The sequence below is a fragment of the Ranitomeya imitator genome, chromosome 6 (genome assembly GCF_032444005.1).
Source record: "Ranitomeya imitator isolate aRanImi1 chromosome 6, aRanImi1.pri, whole genome shotgun sequence".
In the NCBI taxonomy this organism is placed as follows: Eukaryota; Metazoa; Chordata; class Amphibia; order Anura; family Dendrobatidae; genus Ranitomeya; species Ranitomeya imitator.
Genome location: NC_091287.1, coordinates 390,203,854 through 390,224,303, shown reverse-complemented (window position 1 = coordinate 390,224,303; position 20,450 = coordinate 390,203,854). Strand labels below are relative to the sequence as shown.

Here is a 20,450-nt window from a genome sequence, read left to right as displayed (position 1 = left end):
GGATATGTTTTGCATCTCTACAGAGATTTTTCCGATTGTGTATTATTACTGCAGTGATGTAGTTCTGCATTTCTCCATTTCTTATCACTATTTACTACTGACATATTCCATAACGCTTTTATTAGTTTTACACGTTGCTCTGTGAAAAGCCAATCTTAATAAATCACTCCCAATTACAGAGTAAGAGAAGCTATGAAAAATCTAGAAAGGTTTATGCATTTTCTAAGAACTATATCCAAATAGTTGCACTGTAGACATCAGTGACGTGACTCGGACTGATGTTACCTACTGTAACTCACTTTTTATGATCGCCAGCATATGTCTGCCAGGCACGCGTGATACTGTAGGTTGCAGATTTATGCACAGCTCTCTGTAAACCACACCAAGGAAACCTACAACCGAGCCATGTAAAGGGCCTGTGTGTCAGAGGTCGGGCCACCTATGAAACCTATGTTCTATATTTACTTCGCGAGTCAATGTGAAAGTCTTCCACCACCAAAAAGGTCTTAATCTTCCCACTGCGGCCAATTATTGTTTTTCAGCTTTTTTTTCACCACTTTCTTCCAAGAGCCATAAGATTTTTTTCTTTTGTTTTGCAGGACGAGTTGTGCAAATGGCACCATTCACTTTACCATTTCAGGAGTTTACCATACATATAAAAAACAAAAACAGAACCCCAACTATTAGAAGAGGTAAAGCGTCAAAATAAAGCCACAAATCAGCCATTGCTGTGGATTTCTTATTACTATGTTTACTTTGATAACACTTAGGCTGCCGTCACACTAGCAGTATTTGGTCAGTATTTTACATCAGTATTTGTAGCCAAAACCAGGAGTGGAACAATTAGAGGAAAAGTATAATAGAAACATATGCACCACTTCTGCATTTATCACCCACTCCTGGTTTTGGCTTACAGATACTGATGTAAAATACTGACCAAATACTGCTAATGTGACGGCAGCCTTACATGGCAACTTTATTCTTCAGGACTATTCACTTACATCTAAAACAAGAGTTTCAGAATACTCAGATACAGAATTTTAAAAAGCAGTAGATAAAAGCTATATAAACTATACAACTTTATTTTTTGTGCCAGTGAAGCTGTGTGAGGGCTTATCTTGCTGGGTGAGCTGGGGTTTTAGTACCGATTGAAGGACATAATACTCTGGGTATGTAAGGTAACTAAAAATCTGTAAGCCCAAGATGCCCTGATCGCCCCTATCCTAAAGCCATCATGTCTGGAAATATTTGACCTAACCACTTAGTTGCTGCTACCAATTGCTAAAAGTTGTATTTAAAAGGTTACACAGAAGAGACTGGCGCTAGTTGGCTCCTGTTAGGGTATGTGCAGACGATCCGGAACTGGCACAGCTTGGACACAGCACATGATCGCTGCGTCCAAAGTGCAGCCAGCTATTGAACACAGGTGATTCCGCATGCGATCACTGAACCGTGCAGATTCACCGTGTCCAATACATTGTATGGGTGATATTTGGATGCGGAGACTCGCATCTCCACAAGATAATTTGACACGCTGCGGTCTGGACAGAGGCGCCACATGTGCATCTCCGCAGGTAGGCCATGGGAGTCTGTGGAAGCATAGTGGGCATGGGATTTCTTGACATCCCATCCACTTTGCTGTAACATCTGACGGCTGTGGTTTGGACACTGCACAATTACGCAGCGTACTACCAGCAGCGTTTACTGATCGTGTGAACCTACCCTTACAGGCAGGAGGCACCTGCAGAGTAGGACTCACTCCATATATCGGCATCCAATATCAGAGGTATATATATGTACATCACATGGTGGGAAGGGTGTAAAGGAAAAACAAAGATACGGAGGAGAGGTTCTTGAAAAATAATAATTAGTCTGTTTTCTATAATGTGCTTTGTGGGATGTGACAATTGTAGACTTCCATTTGTGATCAACGAAACATCCCAAAAAGTTTGTGAATAGAATACCTAGACAAAAGGGATTGCAGTTTAGATCAAGATAAAAACATTGCAATACTCAAATCCTTCACCTCTCTTACAAAAAATAGAAATATACAATATGATAGAAGACATCGGACATACGATTTGGTCTGAAGACAGACGGAGGGTCTTCCGATAAGATGTGGTTCCAGTATGACTCTGATGCTCCACAGAAGCCGACTCAAGGTTTATCTGCTTCAATTCCAAGGATTCTTCATCGCTCGAGGAGTGGTCTTCAGTATGCAGCCTATTGAATGTTATGGAATAGAATTTAGTGAGGAGAATCATTTATCAGCTAAACAAATGGCATTAGATAAATTGCAGTGTTCTGTCTTTTGGGACTATAAACCATTTCATGCAACATTTAGTTTAAACTATGGGAAAGCGTACAGCTATTCCCAGGTGAGCCTTAGGCATTCATGAACTTCATTTAGGAAGCAAAAGGTAAGAGGCACATAGAGAAAGGCAAAAATACAGTAGAAGTGCACATCGTAACTGGATGGAAATGTTTCCCGTGCTCTTATGCTTGCCACCCAACCTTCTTACCCTTCATAACATGTATCTTAATTACAGAAGTACTGGGCCACCGGCTGCAGCTACATTTTCATATCAGGAATTAAAAAAATGGAGGGAAGGTTTCCATATTCACGCTTCAGTATTTGAAGAGTATGTTTAATCAGTTTCTTTTTATGCCAAAAAGACAAGTGAACCCTAAACTGAGAAATATTCTTTAGGGCCTTGATCACACTTCAGTATTTAATCAGTAGGTTTTTTTATAACTTGTATTTTTCCCCTTCTAAGCCATAGTCAGGAGGTAATTCAAGAAAGAGAAGTGTAAATGTTTGTAATATGTCTTTTAGATGAAGTATAAGGGAATCTGTCACCATAAACAATGACCTGGAACTACAGCTCTGGCAAAAATTAAGAGGCCACTGCAAAATGTTCAGTTTGTCAGATTTTTCGCTTTATAGGTATTTTTGCATAAAATGTACATTGTTCTTTTATTCCATAAACTACTGACAACATGTGTCCGAAATTCAAAGCTAAAAATGTTGTATTTTTTTTTTTTTTTTGCAGCAAATGAAAAATCAAAGTAAAAAAGAAAAACAGTGCTTTCAGACCTCAAATAATGCAAAGAAAGTTATTATTCATTCAGAAACAACGCTTGTGTTGCAACTCAGGAAGAGTTCAGAAATCAATATTTGGTGGAATAACCATGATTTTAATCACAGCTTTCATGCGTCTTGGCATGCGTCTTGATCACCTAATCAGTAGAATGAGGTGTACTCTGGTTGGAATTCAACTAACACTGGAATGGAATGGCTGTCAGACATGTAGAGATGGTGATTTTTAGAAAACTGTGCGGTGATTTCTTAATTTTTGCCAGAACTGCACATTGTGCAGTAAGTGGAAGAGATATGGATTCCAATTATCTGATTATCGGAGATCACTTTCACCCCCCAATGTAAGACAAACGCTCTGTGCTCTGAATCATTTAGAGGTCTCCTGCAAACGTAAGAGCGCTAAGAGACGCATTTCTAGCAGATGAGCAACGCATGCCCTATACTGTATGCCTGAAAAGCTCCCCAGAACACGGGTCTGTAAAGTGGGTGTCTTTTTTTGATTTTCATCCCAACTCAGGTGGCAAGGCGGATTAAAATTGCGATATTGACTTTTAAGACTCCAATCCCCAGCAGCGCAATGACCAGGGTCGCAAGTGAGCAATCACATCCATGGAGTCAGTGGGCCTGCTAAAGCCAGCGCCCTTTGTAGCTGAATGTGTCCTCAGACTCATACTCAGCTGAAATGTTTTGTGCCGCAGAGAGCCGCCAGCTCCCTGCACCACAATAGCTTTATAGACTGTGGCCAATCAGTATGCCAGATAAGGACGGCACATAACATCACTGACATGGACAGCCCCAATATGGCTGTGGAGCAGATAGAGGACACTGCCCACCGCGGGACCATAGACAAGAAGAATAGCTTGTTCAAAGAGAAGAGCGCCTGGATGGGGATAATATTATAGGATAGAGGATATTGCCATATGTAATGAATGAGGCCACCAGGAATCATTTTTGTGAAATGAGAACATGTTGTGATTGCGGACCCTGTGCCTCCTTCAGTCACAGCCTACTAGCATGCAGGCTTGCTGAAGAGCCTCTCTGATCTTTGTGTACAGTATTCCTTTCCTTACCATATGCATTTCTTCTGAGAGTTTTTTTGTGAAGAACATCTGTGACGCATCATTATGCAGGAGGCAAACAATGTGGGAAAGGCATTCCACATCAATGCCACGTTAATAAGTTTGAGTGAATTTAGTGGAGTTCTTTTGGCATTTTATATACAAAAGGTATTCATATCAGTGAATGTGTTTTGTTAATCAGATGCTTTGCCAGCATACGGAATCTCTTCCTGCTAAACCCAAATTGTAAATCAGTGTAGAAAAAGTGGGATTTTTGGTACTTGCTGTAGAATCTCTTTCTTGGAGCCTTCATGAGGGGTGGTGGGGGGGGGGGGGGGGGGGGAGGGGCGGGCACAGGTAACCATGGATGTATGCTGCTGTCACTAGGAGGACGACACTAAAAAAAAAAAAAAAAAAAGCTCAGCAGTATACTCCCACCGACTGGAACAAAGCACATCAGTTAGTGTTAAAGCAGTAGGAGAAGCAACCGAAACTCAACATATGTACCAATCCAAAAAACAAAAGCGCGTAGGCCCAATATAGGTACAACTGGGTAGGAAGGGTGCTGTGTCCATCCACCAATGAAGACTCAAAGAGAGATTTTACAGTCCGTACCAAAAATTCCTCTCTCTTTATCGCTTCACTGGGGGACACCGGTAACTATGGGATGTCCCAAAGGAGTCTCAAGGGTGGGAAAGAGGAAAAAAAGACAAAGAAAAGACAAAGAAACGGACTCAGATTGGCTGACGCACAAACGCCACCTGCAGCACCTTCCTTGTCAGTTCTGCATCAGACGAGGCATGGGTAAGAACCCTGCAAAACCTCGCAAAGGTGTGCAAAGAAGCCTTACAAATCTGCAAAACAGAGGCCTGGTGAACAGCCCAGGAAAATTCCACCGCCCGGTTGGAGTGAACCCTTACCCTTGGAGGAGGTTTGCCCTGAACGCGATATGCCTCCAATATTGCCGAACGAATCCAAGGTGCAATAGTGAACTTGGAAGCTGGAAGCCCCTTATGACAACCTTCAGAGATTATGAATAGGGCATCAGAGTGACAAAAGGAAGCTCTGACCAGATCCAGCTTGTGAAGAGAGACTTCAGGGAGGGGCAGAGAGAAGAAAGGATAATTTCCTCATTAATGTGAAATGAAGAAACCAACTTCGGCAGGAAGGAAGGAACAGGTTGGAGAACCACCTTATGCTGATATAAAAAAATGAGGAACAGAGAATGGCATGACATAACTCAGACTCTCCTGATGGATGTAATAGCAACTTAAAAACCTTCCATCACAGGAGAGAAGATGGAATGTCCTGAATGGGTTCAAAGGGAGGGCGCTGAAGTGAGTCAAGAACAAGGTTAAGATTCCATTGATCTATCGGAGGACGATAAGGAGGTGCCAGGTGGGCGGCTCCTTGAAGGAAAGTGTTTACCTGGGGACAAGAAGCCAGGTTTCGTTGGAAAAGAATTAAAAGTTTAAAGACTTTACCCTTAAGTACTGAGTGAAAGTCAGGCCTGCTTGGAGAAAACCCAGGATAGAAGGAAGGAAAAAGACATAGGGTCCAAACCGATCTTCTCACTCCACCGAAAGAAGGCCATCCAGTACCTGTGATAGATACACGAGGATGCTGGTTTTCTCACCTTAATCATCCTTAATCATGGTCTGAATGACCTGATGGGAAAAACCAACCTGTGTTAGGACTGCGGCCTCAACAGCAATGCCGTTAAAACTCAGAGACTGAACTCTGGTGGAAGAGGGGACCTTGTGAAAGAAGATCTTGACGGTCTGGAAACCTCCAGGGGGCATCCATGAGCATGTTCACTAGTTCCGCATACCACGACCTTCTTGGCCAGTCCGGAACGACCAGAATTACAGGAATTACTTCTGCCTTTATCTTTTTCCACTTCCCTGGAATCAAGGGGGCAGGGGGAAAGAAATAAGGTGTCTGGAATTGGGACCACGGGATTACTAGGGCATTGTAACCAATGGCTAGTGGATCTCGGCAACTTTTGGTTCATCCAAGACGCCATCAGATCGATGTCCAGGGTGCCCCATCTTTGACATTTCTGTTTGAAGATGGCTGCATTGAGAGACCACTAGCCCGATGCGAGACACTGAAGACTCAGAAAATCTGCAGCCTAATTGTCCACTCCTGGAATATGCATGGCTGATATGGCGGGAATGTGACGCTCCGCCCAAATTAGGATCCTTGCCACCTCCGCATTCCGCCTTGATGGTTTATGTAAGCCATGGCAGTGCTGTTGTCCGACTGGACGTGAACCAGATGACCTGCCATGTGGGTCTGCCACCAGCGAAGGGCAAAGAAAATCGCCCTGATCTCCAAGAGATTGATGGGAGAGTGGCCTCTAAGGAATTCCAGCGACCGTGTGCGGCGTTGGTGGTGATGACCTGCCATCGGCGAGGGAGGAAGGATTCCCCGCGCAGAACTGAGGCAGAGAGAGTCCACCATGTTAGAGACTGCCTCACGCTGAGAGGCAGTAGAATGGGCCGGTCCAGGGAAGCGGTTCTCTTGTCCCATGCAGATAAGGCCAGGTGAAGGGGACAAGTATGAAACTGGGCAAAGGGCACGGCCTCCATGGCAGCAATCATTTTCCCCAGAACTCTCACTTCTGAGAAGCGCTTCACAGGGTGTTCCCAGTGCTTAGACACAATTGCATCAAATTCCTAGTGGTTGGAAAAGGTCAGGGAAGGACGTTTCACTCGTTTGAAGGAAACGGAGTGCTCCTGGGCAGGGCCTTGTCCTCATTCAGATTAAGAGTTTGGCTAATCGCCAAGGTAAGGTTGTCGACCATATCCTGCAATTTAGAGTTCTAGTTCGCATCAGACTCAGAATCTGACTGGGAATCCACATCCGACGCAAAAACCGCCTCCGAAGAGTGGGCATGGGATAAGCAAGGCATCCTGGAAGATGCAGAGAGGTCCAGGGAACTGGAAGAGGAACTGGAAAAGGTCTGCTTTCTTGATTTTGTACGGCTACTTTCACACATAAGGTTTCCAGCGTCAGGCTCAATCCGGCTAATTTAAAAAAAAAAAAAACGGAACCGGCGAATGTTGCCGCCGGATCCGTTTTTTTCCCCATAGAGTTGTATTAGTGCCGCATTGCGCCTGGTGACATTACGTTTCTTCCGGTTTTCGCCGGATCCGGCAAATCTGCCGTTTATCTTGAAAAAAACGTCCATAGCAACGTTTTTTTTTGTCTCCGTCAAAAAAAAAAGTCGGAAGCGCCGGATCTGGCGCTTCTGGCTGTTTGCTAGAATGGAAGTCTATGGGAGCCGGAAGGTGCCGGATCCAGAAAATGACGGATTCCGGCTTTTTAAACGGAGCATGCTCAAAAAAATTTTTTATCCAATAATCCAGATATGCTAGCCGGATCTGTCGAAAAAACGGATCCGTCGCATCAGTTTTTCACAATCTGCGCCGGATCCAGTTTTTCCAACATTCGTCGGATTGTGCCTGATGCAAAAAACCTGATGTGTGAAAGTAGCCTAACCGGTCTGTGCCTGTGAAAGTCATGATCAGGTGCATGCGAATCACCATGGGAGGAGTTCGGAGCACTGATGGCAGCGGACAGGTGTGGTAGTCACTCTAGGACCTGGACCAGCGACTGTCACACCTTTGTCAGGTCGGAGACAGATAGGGACATGGCAACAGGCCACACTGGAGAAAGGGGTGTGCTCTCGTCCCGGGTGGTGAGGGGCTGTGGTGCAGACATGGTAGAATGGCTACAGGACTGACAGTAAGGAGAAGGCTGATCTGAAGACCACTTCTTTTTGCAGAAGGCACAGGCATAATGAATAATAGTAGGCTTAGAAGGGCAAAAGGAAGCCTCTCTAGGGTTGGGCATAAGTTGAGCCTTGGTGATACTGCTGCGGAGGGCTATATGGGAGGGTGAGCGAGTAGGAAAGGAGAGGGCAGAGCCTATCTAATGTCAGCGACGACCCAGCAGTTGACTGTGTGGCAGGCTGTGTCCCCCTGTTTGCAGGTGTCCACAGGGAGAATGTGTCAGACGGGCACTTCAAACTGCTGAGGCACATGTCCTGATTAAGCATTGACTAGAGTTGAGCGACCTTGACCTTTTTAGAGTCGAGCCGGGTTTTGCGAAACCCGACTATGTCCAAAGTCGGGTCGAGTGAAATCGGCCGATTATGACGTAAAGTCGGGATCGACCGAAACACGAAACCCAATGCAAGTCAATGGGGCAGCATAGTCGGCAGTGAGTGGGGGCCAGGAAAACACCTAGAGTGGCCATTTTAATGTCAAAACCATCCATTCTTCTTAATGAAGCTTGTCAAGCGTAATTTACCTTATAATAATTGGAAGGCATTTGAAATTGGGGGTCATTTGGCTAAAGTTGTGGGGGGTAGGGCTGGTTCAAGTAATTAGTGGGCCCAGGAAATCTGGACCACGTCACGGCAGTGGAGCAGGGAGAGGTAAGTATTTCAACTTTGCAAGTGCTGTGAACCTGAGCAAGCAGGGGGGGCCCACTCGTTGGCATTGGCACTGGCACAGGGCCCCTCAAAGTACAGCGGTGTGTTTGCACGGCGGGGGCGCCTCCCACCGGCAGCAACACTTTTGCGTACTATGAGAGGCCCTGTGCCAGTGACGTCGCCAACTAGTATTCCTCCCCCCACCTGATGAAGGAACCTGCACTTTCATCTGCACCTTCCTCTTTGTCCCCGTGTAAGGTGGTATGGTATGCGGGAAGAGCAACCTGACTTTCAGCAGGGTCACAATGTTGTTGTGTAGCGTGCACGGGGAATGTTGCGTTATGGGTCAATGTACCAGCAGACTCATCTATCACTGGCTGGGCAATGGGCACGATGAAGTGGAAACACAGATATAGGCCCAAAGAAGAAAGTGGGCTAAATGCAGTTCAAAATTGGTAACACAGGAATAACCAGGGGGCATTGCAGTGGAGGACAACTGGAATGAGAGGCTGACACAGAGAGTAGGGCCAAATCAGTAAGTAGTCGAAATGCAGTTCAAAATTGGCAACCGTAGTAAACAGGCGGCACAGCTTTGTTCAGTGGAGGAGAACAGCAAGGAGTGGCAGACACCGATAGTAGGCCCCAAACCAACTAGTACGCCAAATGCAGTTGTTCCATTTAACCACAATTTAATGAGAGCCTGAAGATAGAAGCTCAGGAAAGGCAACCTGGGGAACACCTTGGAGTGTAACACACCATCTCTCTCCACCCCATACCCATTTTGTATGGCCTAATGCAGTGTACTTTTCTACAACTACTAAACGAGAGTCGGAAGACCGAAGCAATGGCAAGGAAACCTGGGGAACACCTTAGAGTGTAACACACCCTCTCTCTACACCCCATACCCAATTTGAAGGCCTAATGCAGTGTAGTTTCCAAGAACTACTAAACGAGAGCCGGAAGATCGAAGCTCAGGAAAGGCAACCTGGGGAACACCTTGGAGTGTAACACACCCTCTCGCTACACCCCATACCCAATTTGAAGGCCTAATGCAGCGTAGTTTCCAACAACTACTAAACGAGAGCCGGAAGATCGAAGCTCAGGAAAGGCAACCTGGGGAACACCTTGGAGTGTAACAAACCCTCTCTCTACACCCCATACCCAATTTGTAGGCCTAATGCAGCGTAGTTTCCGACAACTACTAAACGAGAGCATGAAGATCGAAGCTCAGGAAAGGCAACCTGGGGAACACCTTGGAGTGTAACACACCCTCTCTCTACACCCCATACCCAATTTGTAGGCCTAATGCAGCGTAGTTTCCGACAACTACTAAACGAGAGCCGGAATATCGAAGCTCAGGAAAGGCAACCTGGGGAACACCTTGGAGTGTAACACACCCTCTCTCTACGCCCCATACCCAATTTGTAGGCCTAATGCAGCGTAGTTTCCGACAACTACTAAACGAGAGCCGGAATATCGAAGCTCAGGAAAGGCAACCTGGGGAACACCTTGGAGTGTAACACACCCTCTCTCTACACCCCATACCCAATTTGAAGGCCTAATGCAGTGTAGTTTCCAAGAACTACTAAACGAGAGCCGGAAGATCGAAGCTCAGGAAAGGCAACCTGGGGAACACCTTGGAGTGTAACACACCCTCTCGCTACACCCCATACCCAATTTGAAGGCCTAATGCAGCGTAGTTTCCAACAACTACTAAACGAGAGCCGGAAGATCGAAGCTCAGGAAAGGCAACCTGGGGAACACCTTGGAGTGGAACACACCATCTCTCTACACCCCATACCCAATTTGAAGGCCTAATGCAGAGTAGTTTCCAAGAACTACTAAACGAGAGCCGGAAGATCGAAGCTCAGGAAAGGCAACCTGGGGAACACCTTGGAGTGTAACACAACGTCTCTCTACACGACGGAAGGGCTGATTCTTAGGAAGGAAGGCTGTTGGAAATAAGCATTGCGCGTCCGAGGGTGATTATATTCTTATTAGGTATATACTCACCCTCGGACGCGCCCTGCTTCTTTATTTGGAATGAATGTTTATTTGCAATGTGGTGTTGACTTTCTCTATTATTTTGGTAATTAATGATTTTATTATTTTCATTATTTTGCATCTTCTCGGCAATAATATAAAGAAGACGCGACAGGACAACACTCGGTGGATGCCATATGTGTGTTTTCAATTTAAAAAAACTTTCAGTTAACTACTTGCAGGAGAAAGTAATTGTAGCTGGTGGCCATTTTTAGTACTGTACCAGATTAGAGTTGTGTGTTTGTTTTTAATGTTAAAATGTCTGCATTTGATATCTCACCAGTATTTTCTTTTTTATAAGCAAAATACTTATTTTTATATTTTCTGATGTTGGTTCCAGGGGTACACGGCCAGCAGTGCCCTGGTCAGTGTAGTAGTAGTTGAAAGAATGGACCGCAGACAGGCATCGAAGGCCTAAAATAATAACACATGGCTGTAGGCAATTTTAAATTGGTTCCAGGGGTACACGGACAGCAGTGGTGTGGTCAGTGGAGGCCTAGTGGAAGGAGTGACCGCAGACAGGCATCGAAGGCCTAAAATAATAACACATGGCTGTAGGCAATTTTAAATTGGTTCCAGGGGTACACGGGCAGCAGTGACCTGGTCAGTGTAGTAGTAGTTGAAAGAATGGACCGCAGACAGGCATCGAAGGCCTAAAATAAAAAAATTGGGCTGGCTGTAGGCAATTTTAAATTGGTTCCAGGGGTACACGGGCAGCAGTGGTGTGGTCAGTGGAGGCCTAGTGGAAGGAGTGACCGCAGACAGGCATCGAAGGCCTAAAATAATAACACATGGCTGTAGGCAATTTTAAATTGGTTCCAGGGGTACACGGGCAGCAGTGACCTGGTCAGTGTAGTAGTAGTTGAAAAAATGGACCGCAGACAGGCATCGAATGCCTAAAATAATAACACATGGCTGTAGGCAATTTTAAATTGGTTACAGGGGTACACGGACAGCAGTGACCTGGTCAGTGTAGTAGTAGTTGAAAGAATGGACCGCAGACAGGCATCGAAGGCCTAAAATAAAAAAATTGGGCTGGCTGTAGGCAATTTTAAATTGGTTCCAGGGGTACACGGACAGCAGTGGTGTGGTCAGTGGAGGCCTAGTGGAAGGAGTGACCGCAGACAGGCATCGAAGGCCTAAAATAATAACACATGGCTGTAGGCAATTTTAAATTGGTTCCAGGGGTACACGGACAGCAGTGGTGTGGTCAGTGGAGGCCTAGTGGAAGGAGTGACCGCAGACAGGCATCGAAGGCCTAAAATAATAACACATGGCTGTAGGCAATTTTAAATTGGTTCCAGGGGTACACGGACAGCAGTGACCTGGTCAGTGTAGTAGTAGTTGAAAGAATGGACCGCAGACAGGCATCGAAGGCCTAAAATAATAACACATGGCTGTAGGCAATTTTAAATTGGTTCCAGGGGTACACGGACAGCAGTGACCTGGTCAGTGTAGTAGTAGTTGAAAGAATGGACCGCAGACAGGCATCGAAGGCCTAAAATAAAAAAATTGGGCTGGCTGTAGGCAATTTTAAATTGGTTCCAGGGGTACACGGGCAGCAGTGGTGTGGTCAGTGGAGGCCTAGTGGAAGGAGTGACCGCAGACAGGCATCGAAGGCCTAAAATAATAACACATGGCTGTAGGCAATTTTAAATTGGTTCCAGGGGTACACGGACAGCAGTGGTGTGGTCAGTGGAGGCCTAGTGGAAGGAGTGACCGCAGACAGGCATCGAAGGCCTAAAATAATAACACATGGCTGTAGGCAATTTTAAATTGGTTCCAGGGGTACACGGACAGCAGTGACCTGGTCAGTGTAGTAGTAGTTGAAAGAATGGACCGCAGACAGGCATCGAAGGCCTAAAATAAAAAAATTGGGCTGGCTGTAGGCAATTTTAAATTGGTTCCAGGGGTACACGGACAGCAGTGGTGTGGTCAGTGGAGGCCTAGTGGAAGGAGTGACCGCAGACAGGCATCGAAGGCCTAAAATAATAACACATGGCTGTAGGCAATTTTAAATTGGTTCCAGGGGTACACGGACAGCAGTGACCTGGTCAGTGTAGTAGTAGTTGAAAGAATGGACCGCAGACAGGCATCGAAGGCCTAAAATAAAAAAATTGGGCTGGCTGTAGGCAATTTTAAATTGGTTCCAGGGGTACACGGGCAGCAGTGGTGTGGTCAGTGGAGGCCTAGTGGAAGGAGTGACCGCAGACAGGCATCGAAGGCCTAAAATAATAACACATGGCTGTAGGCAATTTTAAATTGGTTCCAGGGGTACACGGACAGCAGTGGTGTGGTCAGTGGAGGCCTAGTGGAAGGAGTGACCGCAGACAGGCATCGAAGGCCTAAAATAATAACACATGGCTGTAGGCAATTTTAAATTGGTTCCAGGGGTACACGGGCAGCAGTGACCTGGTCAGTGTAGTAGTAGTTGAAAAAATGGACCGCAGACAGGCATCGAATGCCTAAAATAATAACACATGGCTGTAGGCAATTTTAAATTGGTTCCAGGGGTACACGGGCAGCAGTGACCTGGTCAGTGTAGTAGTAGTTGAAAGAATGGACCGCAGACAGGCATCGAAGGCCTAAAATAAAAAAATTGGGCTGGCTGTAGGCAATTTTAAATTGGTTCCAGGGGTACACGGACAGCAGTGGTGTGGTCAGTGGAGGCCTAGTGGAAGGAGTGACCGCAGACAGGCATCGAAGGCCTAAAATAATAACACATGGCTGTAGGCAATTTTAAATTGGTTCCAGGGGTACACGGACAGCAGTGGTGTGGTCAGTGGAGGCCTAGTGGAAGGAGTGACCGCAGACAGGCATCGAAGGCCTAAAATAATAACACATGGCTGTAGGCAATTTTAAATTGGTTCCAGGGGTACACGGACAGCAGTGGTGTGGTCAGTGGAGGCCTAGTGGAAGGAGTGACCGCAGACAGGCATCGAAGGCCTAAAATAATAACACATGGCTGTAGGCAATTTTAAATTGGTTCCAGGGGTACACGGGCAGCAGTGACCTGGTCAGTGTAGTAGTAGTTGAAAGAATGGACCGCAGACAGGCATCGAAGGCCTAAAATAAAAAAATTGGGCTGGCTGTAGGCAATTTTAAATTGGTTCCAGGGGTACACGGGCAGCAGTGGTGTGGTCAGTGGAGGCCTAGTGGAAGGAGTGACCGCAGACAGGCATCGAAGGCCTAAAATAATAACACATGGCTGTAGGCAATTTTAAATTGGTTCCAGGGGTACACGGGCAGCAGTGACCTGGTCAGTGTAGTAGTAGTTGAAAAAATGGACCGCAGACAGGCATCGAATGCCTAAAATAATAACACATGGCTGTAGGCAATTTTAAATTGGTTACAGGGGTACACGGACAGCAGTGACCTGGTCAGTGTAGTAGTAGTTGAAAGAATGGACCGCAGACAGGCATCGAAGGCCTAAAATAAAAAAATTGGGCTGGCTGTAGGCAATTTTAAATTGGTTCCAGGGGTACACGGACAGCAGTGGTGTGGTCAGTGGAGGCCTAGTGGAAGGAGTGACCGCAGACAGGCATCGAAGGCCTAAAATAATAACACATGGCTGTAGGCAATTTTAAATTGGTTCCAGGGGTACACGGACAGCAGTGACCTGGTCAGTGTAGTAGTAGTTGAAAGAATGGACCGCAGACAGGCATCGAAGGCCTAAAATAAAAAAATTGGGCTGGCTGTAGGCAATTTTAAATTGGTTCCAGGGGTACACGGGCAGCAGTGACCTGGTCATTGTAGTAGTAGTTGAAAGAATGGACCGCAGACAGGCTTAGAAGGCCTAACATAACAAACTTGGGCTGGCTGTAGGCACTTTTAAATTGGTTCCAGGGGTACACGGGCAGCAGTGGTCTGGTCAGTGGAAGTCTAGTGGAAGGAGTGACCGCAGACAGGCTTCCAAGGCCTAACATAACAAACTTGGGCTGGCTGTAGGCACTTTTAAATTGGTTCCAGGGGTACACGGGCAGCAGTGGTCTGGTCAGTGGAAGTCTAGTGGAAGGAGTGACCGCAGACAGGCTTCCAAGGCCTAACATAACAAACTTGGGCTGGCTGTAGGCACTTTTAAATTGGTTCCAGGGGTACACGGGCAGCAGTGGTCTGGTCAGTGGAAGTCTAGTGGAAGGAGTGACCGCAGACAGGCTTCCAAGGCCTAACATAACAAACTTGGGCTGGCTGTAGGCACTTTTAAATTGGTTCCAGGGGTACACGGGCAGCAGTGGTCTGGTCAGTGGAAGTCTAGTGGAAGGAGTGACCGCAGACAGGCTTCCAAGGCCTAACATAACAAACTTGGGCTGGCTGTAGGCACTTTTAAATTGGTTCCAGGGGTACACGGGCAGCAGTGGTCTGGTCAGTGGAAGTCTAGTGGAAGGAGTGACCGCAGACAGGCTTCGAAGGCCTAACATAACAAAATTGGGCTGGCTGTAGGCACTTTAAATTGGTTCCAGGGGTACATGGGCAGCAGTGTATGGTCAGTGGAAGTCTAGTGGAAGGAGTGACGGCAGACAGTCTTCGAAGGCCTAACATAACAAAATTGGGCTGACTGTAGGCACTTTTAAATTGGTTCCAGGGTAACACGGCCAGCAGTGGCCTGGTCAGTGTAGTAGTTGTAGAAAGAAGGGACCGCAGACAGGCTTCGAAGGCCTAACATAACAAAAATGTCAAAACAATGGTATTGTCAGTGCCAGGCATTGAAGGATGTCAGCGGCTAGACTACACATTGGTGAAGCTGTGAGAGATAATTTTGCTAGTGGTAGAGCACTGTTTGAGCTGGGGGGGGGAACTGTCTTGTGGCCGGCGGTACAGGCACAGGGCCCCTCATATTACAACGGTGTGTCTGACGTTGGGTGCGCACCACCACCGCCAGAGACACTTTATTGTACTATGAGGGACCCAGTGGCAGTGCCGTCGACCAAAAGCGGCCACACCCACCTCTTCAGACAAACAGCACTCTCAAGGGTCCAAGCGCAAAGTGGCGATAGCACGGCCCCGTGTGGGGAGTTTGGCCATTTCGTGAGGTGGAAACATGTCGTATGCTGGACAATCAGGTGAAGAAAATTACGAGATTGGAAAAGTCATTCAGAATAGTCCACAGGCAAGACCTTTTCATAGGAAAGCTAGGTGTCAGCCGGGCAGGGTGGGGCAAAAGATTTTGAAATCCAGTTGTGGTTCATTTTAATGAAGGTTAGATCATCTACATTTTGGGTAGCCAGACGAGTCCTTTTTTCTGTTAGTATTGAACCTGCAGCACTGAATACTCTTTCTGATAGGACACTAGCTGCCGGGCAAGCAAGCTCCTGCAATGCATATTCTGCCAATTCTGGCCAGGTGTCTAATTTGGATGCCCAGTAATCAAATGGGAATGACGGTTGAGGGAGAACGTCGATAAGGGATGAAAAATAGTTTGTAACCATACTGGACAAATGTTGTCTCCTGTCACTTTGAATTGATGCTGCAGTACCTGTCCTGTCTGCGGTCATAGAAAAATCACTCCACAACCTGGTCAGAAAACCCCTCTGTCCAACGCCACTTCTGATTTCTGCCCCTCTAACACCTCTGGTCTGCTGGCCCCTGGAGCTCGTGTGAGAACGATCACGGGCGCTGTGTGCAGGGAATGCCAGAAGCAAACGGTCAACAAGAGTTGATTGTTTTGTTGCTAATATTAGTTCCAAGTTCTCATGTGGCATAATATTTTGCAATTTGCCTTTATAGCGAGGATCAAGGAGGCAGGCCAACCAGTAATCGTCATCGTTCATCATTTTTGTAATGCGTGTGTCCCTTTTGAGGATACGCAAGGCATAATCCGCCATGTGGGCCAAAGTTCCCGTTGTCAAATCTGCGGTTGTGCTTGGTTGAGGGGCAGTTGCAGGCAAATCTACGTCACTTGTGTCCCTCAAAAAACCAGAACCCGGCCTTGCCACGCCACCAATTTCCCGTGCCCCCGGGAAAGCTTCCTCATTAAAAATATACTCATCCCCATCATCCTCCTCATCCTCCACCTCCTCTTCGCCCGGTACCTCGTCATGTACACTGCCCTGACCAGACAATCGCTGACTGTCATCAAGGCTTTCCTCTTCCTCTGGTGCAGACGCCTGATCCTTTATGTGCGTCAAACTTTGCATCAGCAGACGCATTAGGGGGATGCTCATGCTTATTATGGCGTTGTCTGCACTAACCAGCCGTGTGCATTCCTCAAAACACTGAAGGACTTGACACATGTCTTGAATCTTCGACCACTGCACACCTGACAACTCCATGTCTGCCATCCTACTGCCTGCCCGTGTATGTGTATCCTCCCACAAAAACATAACAGCCCGCCTCTGTTCGCACAGTCTCTGAAGCATGTGCAGTGTTGAGTTCCACCTTGTTGCAACGTCTATGATTAGGCGATGCTGGGGAAGGTTCAAAGAACGCTGATAGGTCTGCATACGGCTGGAGTGTACAGGCGAACGGCGGATATGTGCGCAAAGTCCACGCACTTTGAGGAGCAGGTCGGATAACCCCGGATAACTTTTCAGGAAGCACTGCACCACCAGGTTTAAGGTGTGAGCCAGGCAAGGAATGTGTTTCAGTTGGGAAAGGGAGATGGCAGCCATGAAATTCCTTCCGTTATCACTCACTACCTTGCCTGCCTCAAGATCTACAGTGCCCAGCCACGACTGCGTTTCTTGCTGCAAGAACTCGGACAGAACTTCCGCGGTGTGTCTATTGTCGCCCAAACACTTCATAGCCAATACAGCCTGCTGACGTATGCCAGTAGCTGCCCCATAATGGGAGACCTGGTGTGCAACAGTGGCAGGTGCGGATGGAGTGTTTGTGCGACTGCGGTCTGTGGACGAGCTCTTGCTTCTGCAGGAGGACGAGGAGGAGGAGGAGGAGGGGGTGCGAACGGCTACAGACAACTGTTTACTAGACCGTGGGCTAGGCAGAACTGTCCCAAACTTGCTGTCCCCTGTGGACCCTGAATCCACCACATTTACCCAGTGTGCCGTGATGGACACGTAACGTCCCTGGCCATGCCTACTGGTCCATGCATCTGTTGTCAGGTGCACCTTTGTGCTCACAGATTGCCTGAGTGCATGGACGATGCGCTCTTTAACATGCTGGTGGAGGGCTGGGATGGCTTTTCTGGAAAAAAAGTGTCGACTGGGTAGCTCGTAGCGTGGTACAGCGTAGTCCATCAGGTCTTTGAAAGCTTCACTTTCAACTAACCGGTAGGGCATCATCTCTAACGAGATTAGTCTAGCTATGTGGGCGTTCAAACCCTGTGTACGCGGATGCGAGGCTAAGTATTTCCTTTTTCTAACCATAGTCTCATGTAGGGTGAGCTGGACTGGAGAGCTGGAGATCGTGGAACTAGCGGGGGTGCCGGTGGACATGGCAGACTGAGAGACGGTGGGAGATGGTATTGTTGCCGCCGGTGCCCTAGATGCAGTGTTTCCTACTACGAAACTGGTGATTCCCTGACCCTGACTGCTTTGGCCTGGCAAAGATACCTGCACAGATACAGCAGGTGGTGCGCTAAATGGTGGTCCTACACTGCCGGAAGGGATGTTGCGTTGATGACTAGCTTCATTGGCCGAGGGTGCAACAACCTTAAGGGACGTTTGGTAGTTAGTCCAAGCTTTCAAATGCATGGTGGTTAAATGTCTATGCATGCAACTAGTATTGAGACTTTTCAGATTCTGACCTCTGCTTAAGGAAGTAGAACATTTTTGACAGATGACTTTGCGCTGATCAATTGGATGTTGTTTAAAAAAATGCCAGACTGCACTCTTTCTAGCATCGGATACCTTTTCAGGCATTGCAGACTGAGCTTTAACCGGATGGCCACGCTGTCCTCCACCAGGTTTTGGCTTTGCCACGCGTTTTGGGCAAGATACGGGCCCGGCAGATGGAACCTGTGGCGATGTTGATGCCTGCTGCGGCCCCTCCTCCTCCTCTGCTTCAGAACTGCTGCCGCCTGCACCCTGTTCCCCCAATGGCTGCCAATCGGGGTCAAGAACTGGGTCATCTAATAACTCTTCTTGTACCTCCTGCGCAACTTCGTCTGTGTCACCGTGTCGTTCGGTGGTATAGCGTTCGTGATGGGGCAACATAGTCTCATCAGGGTCTGATTCTTGATCAGCACCCTGCGAGGGCAATGTTGTGGTCTGAGTCAAAGGACCAGCATAGTAGTCTGGCTGTGGCTGTGCGTCAGTGCACTCCATGTCAGATTCAATTTGTAATGGGCATGGACTGTTAACTGCTTCACTTTCTAAGCCAGGGACGGTATGTGTAAAGAGCTCCATGGAGTAACCCGTTGTGTCGCCTGCTGCATTCTTCTCTGTTGTTGTTTTTGCTGAAGAGGACAAGGAAGTGACTTGTCCCTGACCGTGAACATCCACTAACGACGCGCTGCTTTTACTTTTACCAGTTTCACGAGATGAGGCAAAAGAGCTAGAGGCTGAGTCAGCAAGATAAGCCAAAACTTGCTCTTGCTGCTCCGGCTTTAAAAGCGGTTTTCCTAATCCCAGAAAAGGGAGCGTTCGAGGCCTTGTGTAGCCGGACGACGAACCTGGCTCCACAGCTCCAGACTTAGGTGCAATATTTTTTCCCCCACGACCACCTGATGCTCCACCACTACCACTACCCTCATTACCAGCTGACAATGAACGCCCCCGGCCACGACCTCTTCCACTAGACTTCCTCATTGTTTTAAAAACGTAACCAAACTAACGTTATTTGTTGCAGTCACACAACTTACACGGTGAGCTATAACTTCAGTATGATTTAGCTACCCCTTTACAGGTTGGTGAGACCACAGCGAAAATCAGGCCCAATGTTACACACTCTTTTTTTGGTGGCTGCAAATTAGAGAGATGCCCCACACGCAGGACTGTCACTGAAGCACAAATGTTAATATTAATGTCACACTATTATTTTTTTTTTATTTTTATTTTTTTCAGGAACACTTTAGAAACCCCCCAAAAAAAAAAAAATAGATTTTTGCAGGGAGAATTTAGAAAACAAATGTAACAAACTATATGCTTTCTATGGGCCACTGAGTGAGAGATGACGCACACAGGAATCAGGAGTGGCACACAAGCCCAGAGGCCAATATTTTTCTACCAATGATTGATGGAGTTATTTTCTCTGGTAGATTTTGGAACCCAAATCAAGGAAAAAAAATGTAGGCTTTCTATGGACCACAATTGGAGAGAGAGAGAGAGAGAGATGGCACACCCAGGAGTCAAGACTGGCACACAAGCAGAAAGGCCAATATTAATCTCCCACTGTTTTTTTTTTTTTTTTTTTTTTTCAGGGAGACTTTAGAAAAAAAAATAATAAAAAAAATATGATTTTATCAGGAAGAATTTAGAAACCAAATAAAATAAAATGATTTTTTCAGGGAGAATTTATAAAACAAATAAAACCAAAAATAGGCGTTCTATGGCCCACTGACTGAGAGATGACGCACCCAGGAGTCAAGACTGGCACACAAGCAGAAAGGCCAATATTAATCTCCCACTGTTTTTTTTGGTTGTTTTTTTTTTTTTTTTTTCAGGGAGACTTTAGAAAAAAAAATAATAAAAAAAATATGATTTTATCAGGAAGAATTTAGAAACCAAATAAAATAAAATGATTTTTTCAGGGAGAATTTATAAAACAAATAAAACCAAAAATAGGCGTTCTATGGCCCACTGACTGAGAGATGACGCACCCAGGAGTCAAGACTGGCACACAAGCAGAAAGGCCAATATTAATCTCCCACTGTTTTTTTTTTTTTTTTTTCAGGGAGACTTTAGAAAAA

General features: G+C 46.6%; 1 protein-coding gene across 2 annotated transcripts in view; it reads right to left on the bottom strand.

Annotated features, from left to right (window-relative positions):
• The window catches only part of LPIN2 (lipin 2), a 102,664-nt gene that overhangs the window by 20,101 nt on the left and 62,113 nt on the right, over nucleotides 1-20,450 (bottom strand). For both annotated transcript variants that reach the window (XM_069731148.1, XM_069731147.1), the window contains exon 14: nucleotides 2,079-2,223. In XM_069731148.1, coding sequence (XP_069587249.1) covers nucleotides 2,079-2,223 — 145 coding nt within the window. The remainder of the gene's footprint in view (nucleotides 1-2,078; nucleotides 2,224-20,450) is intronic.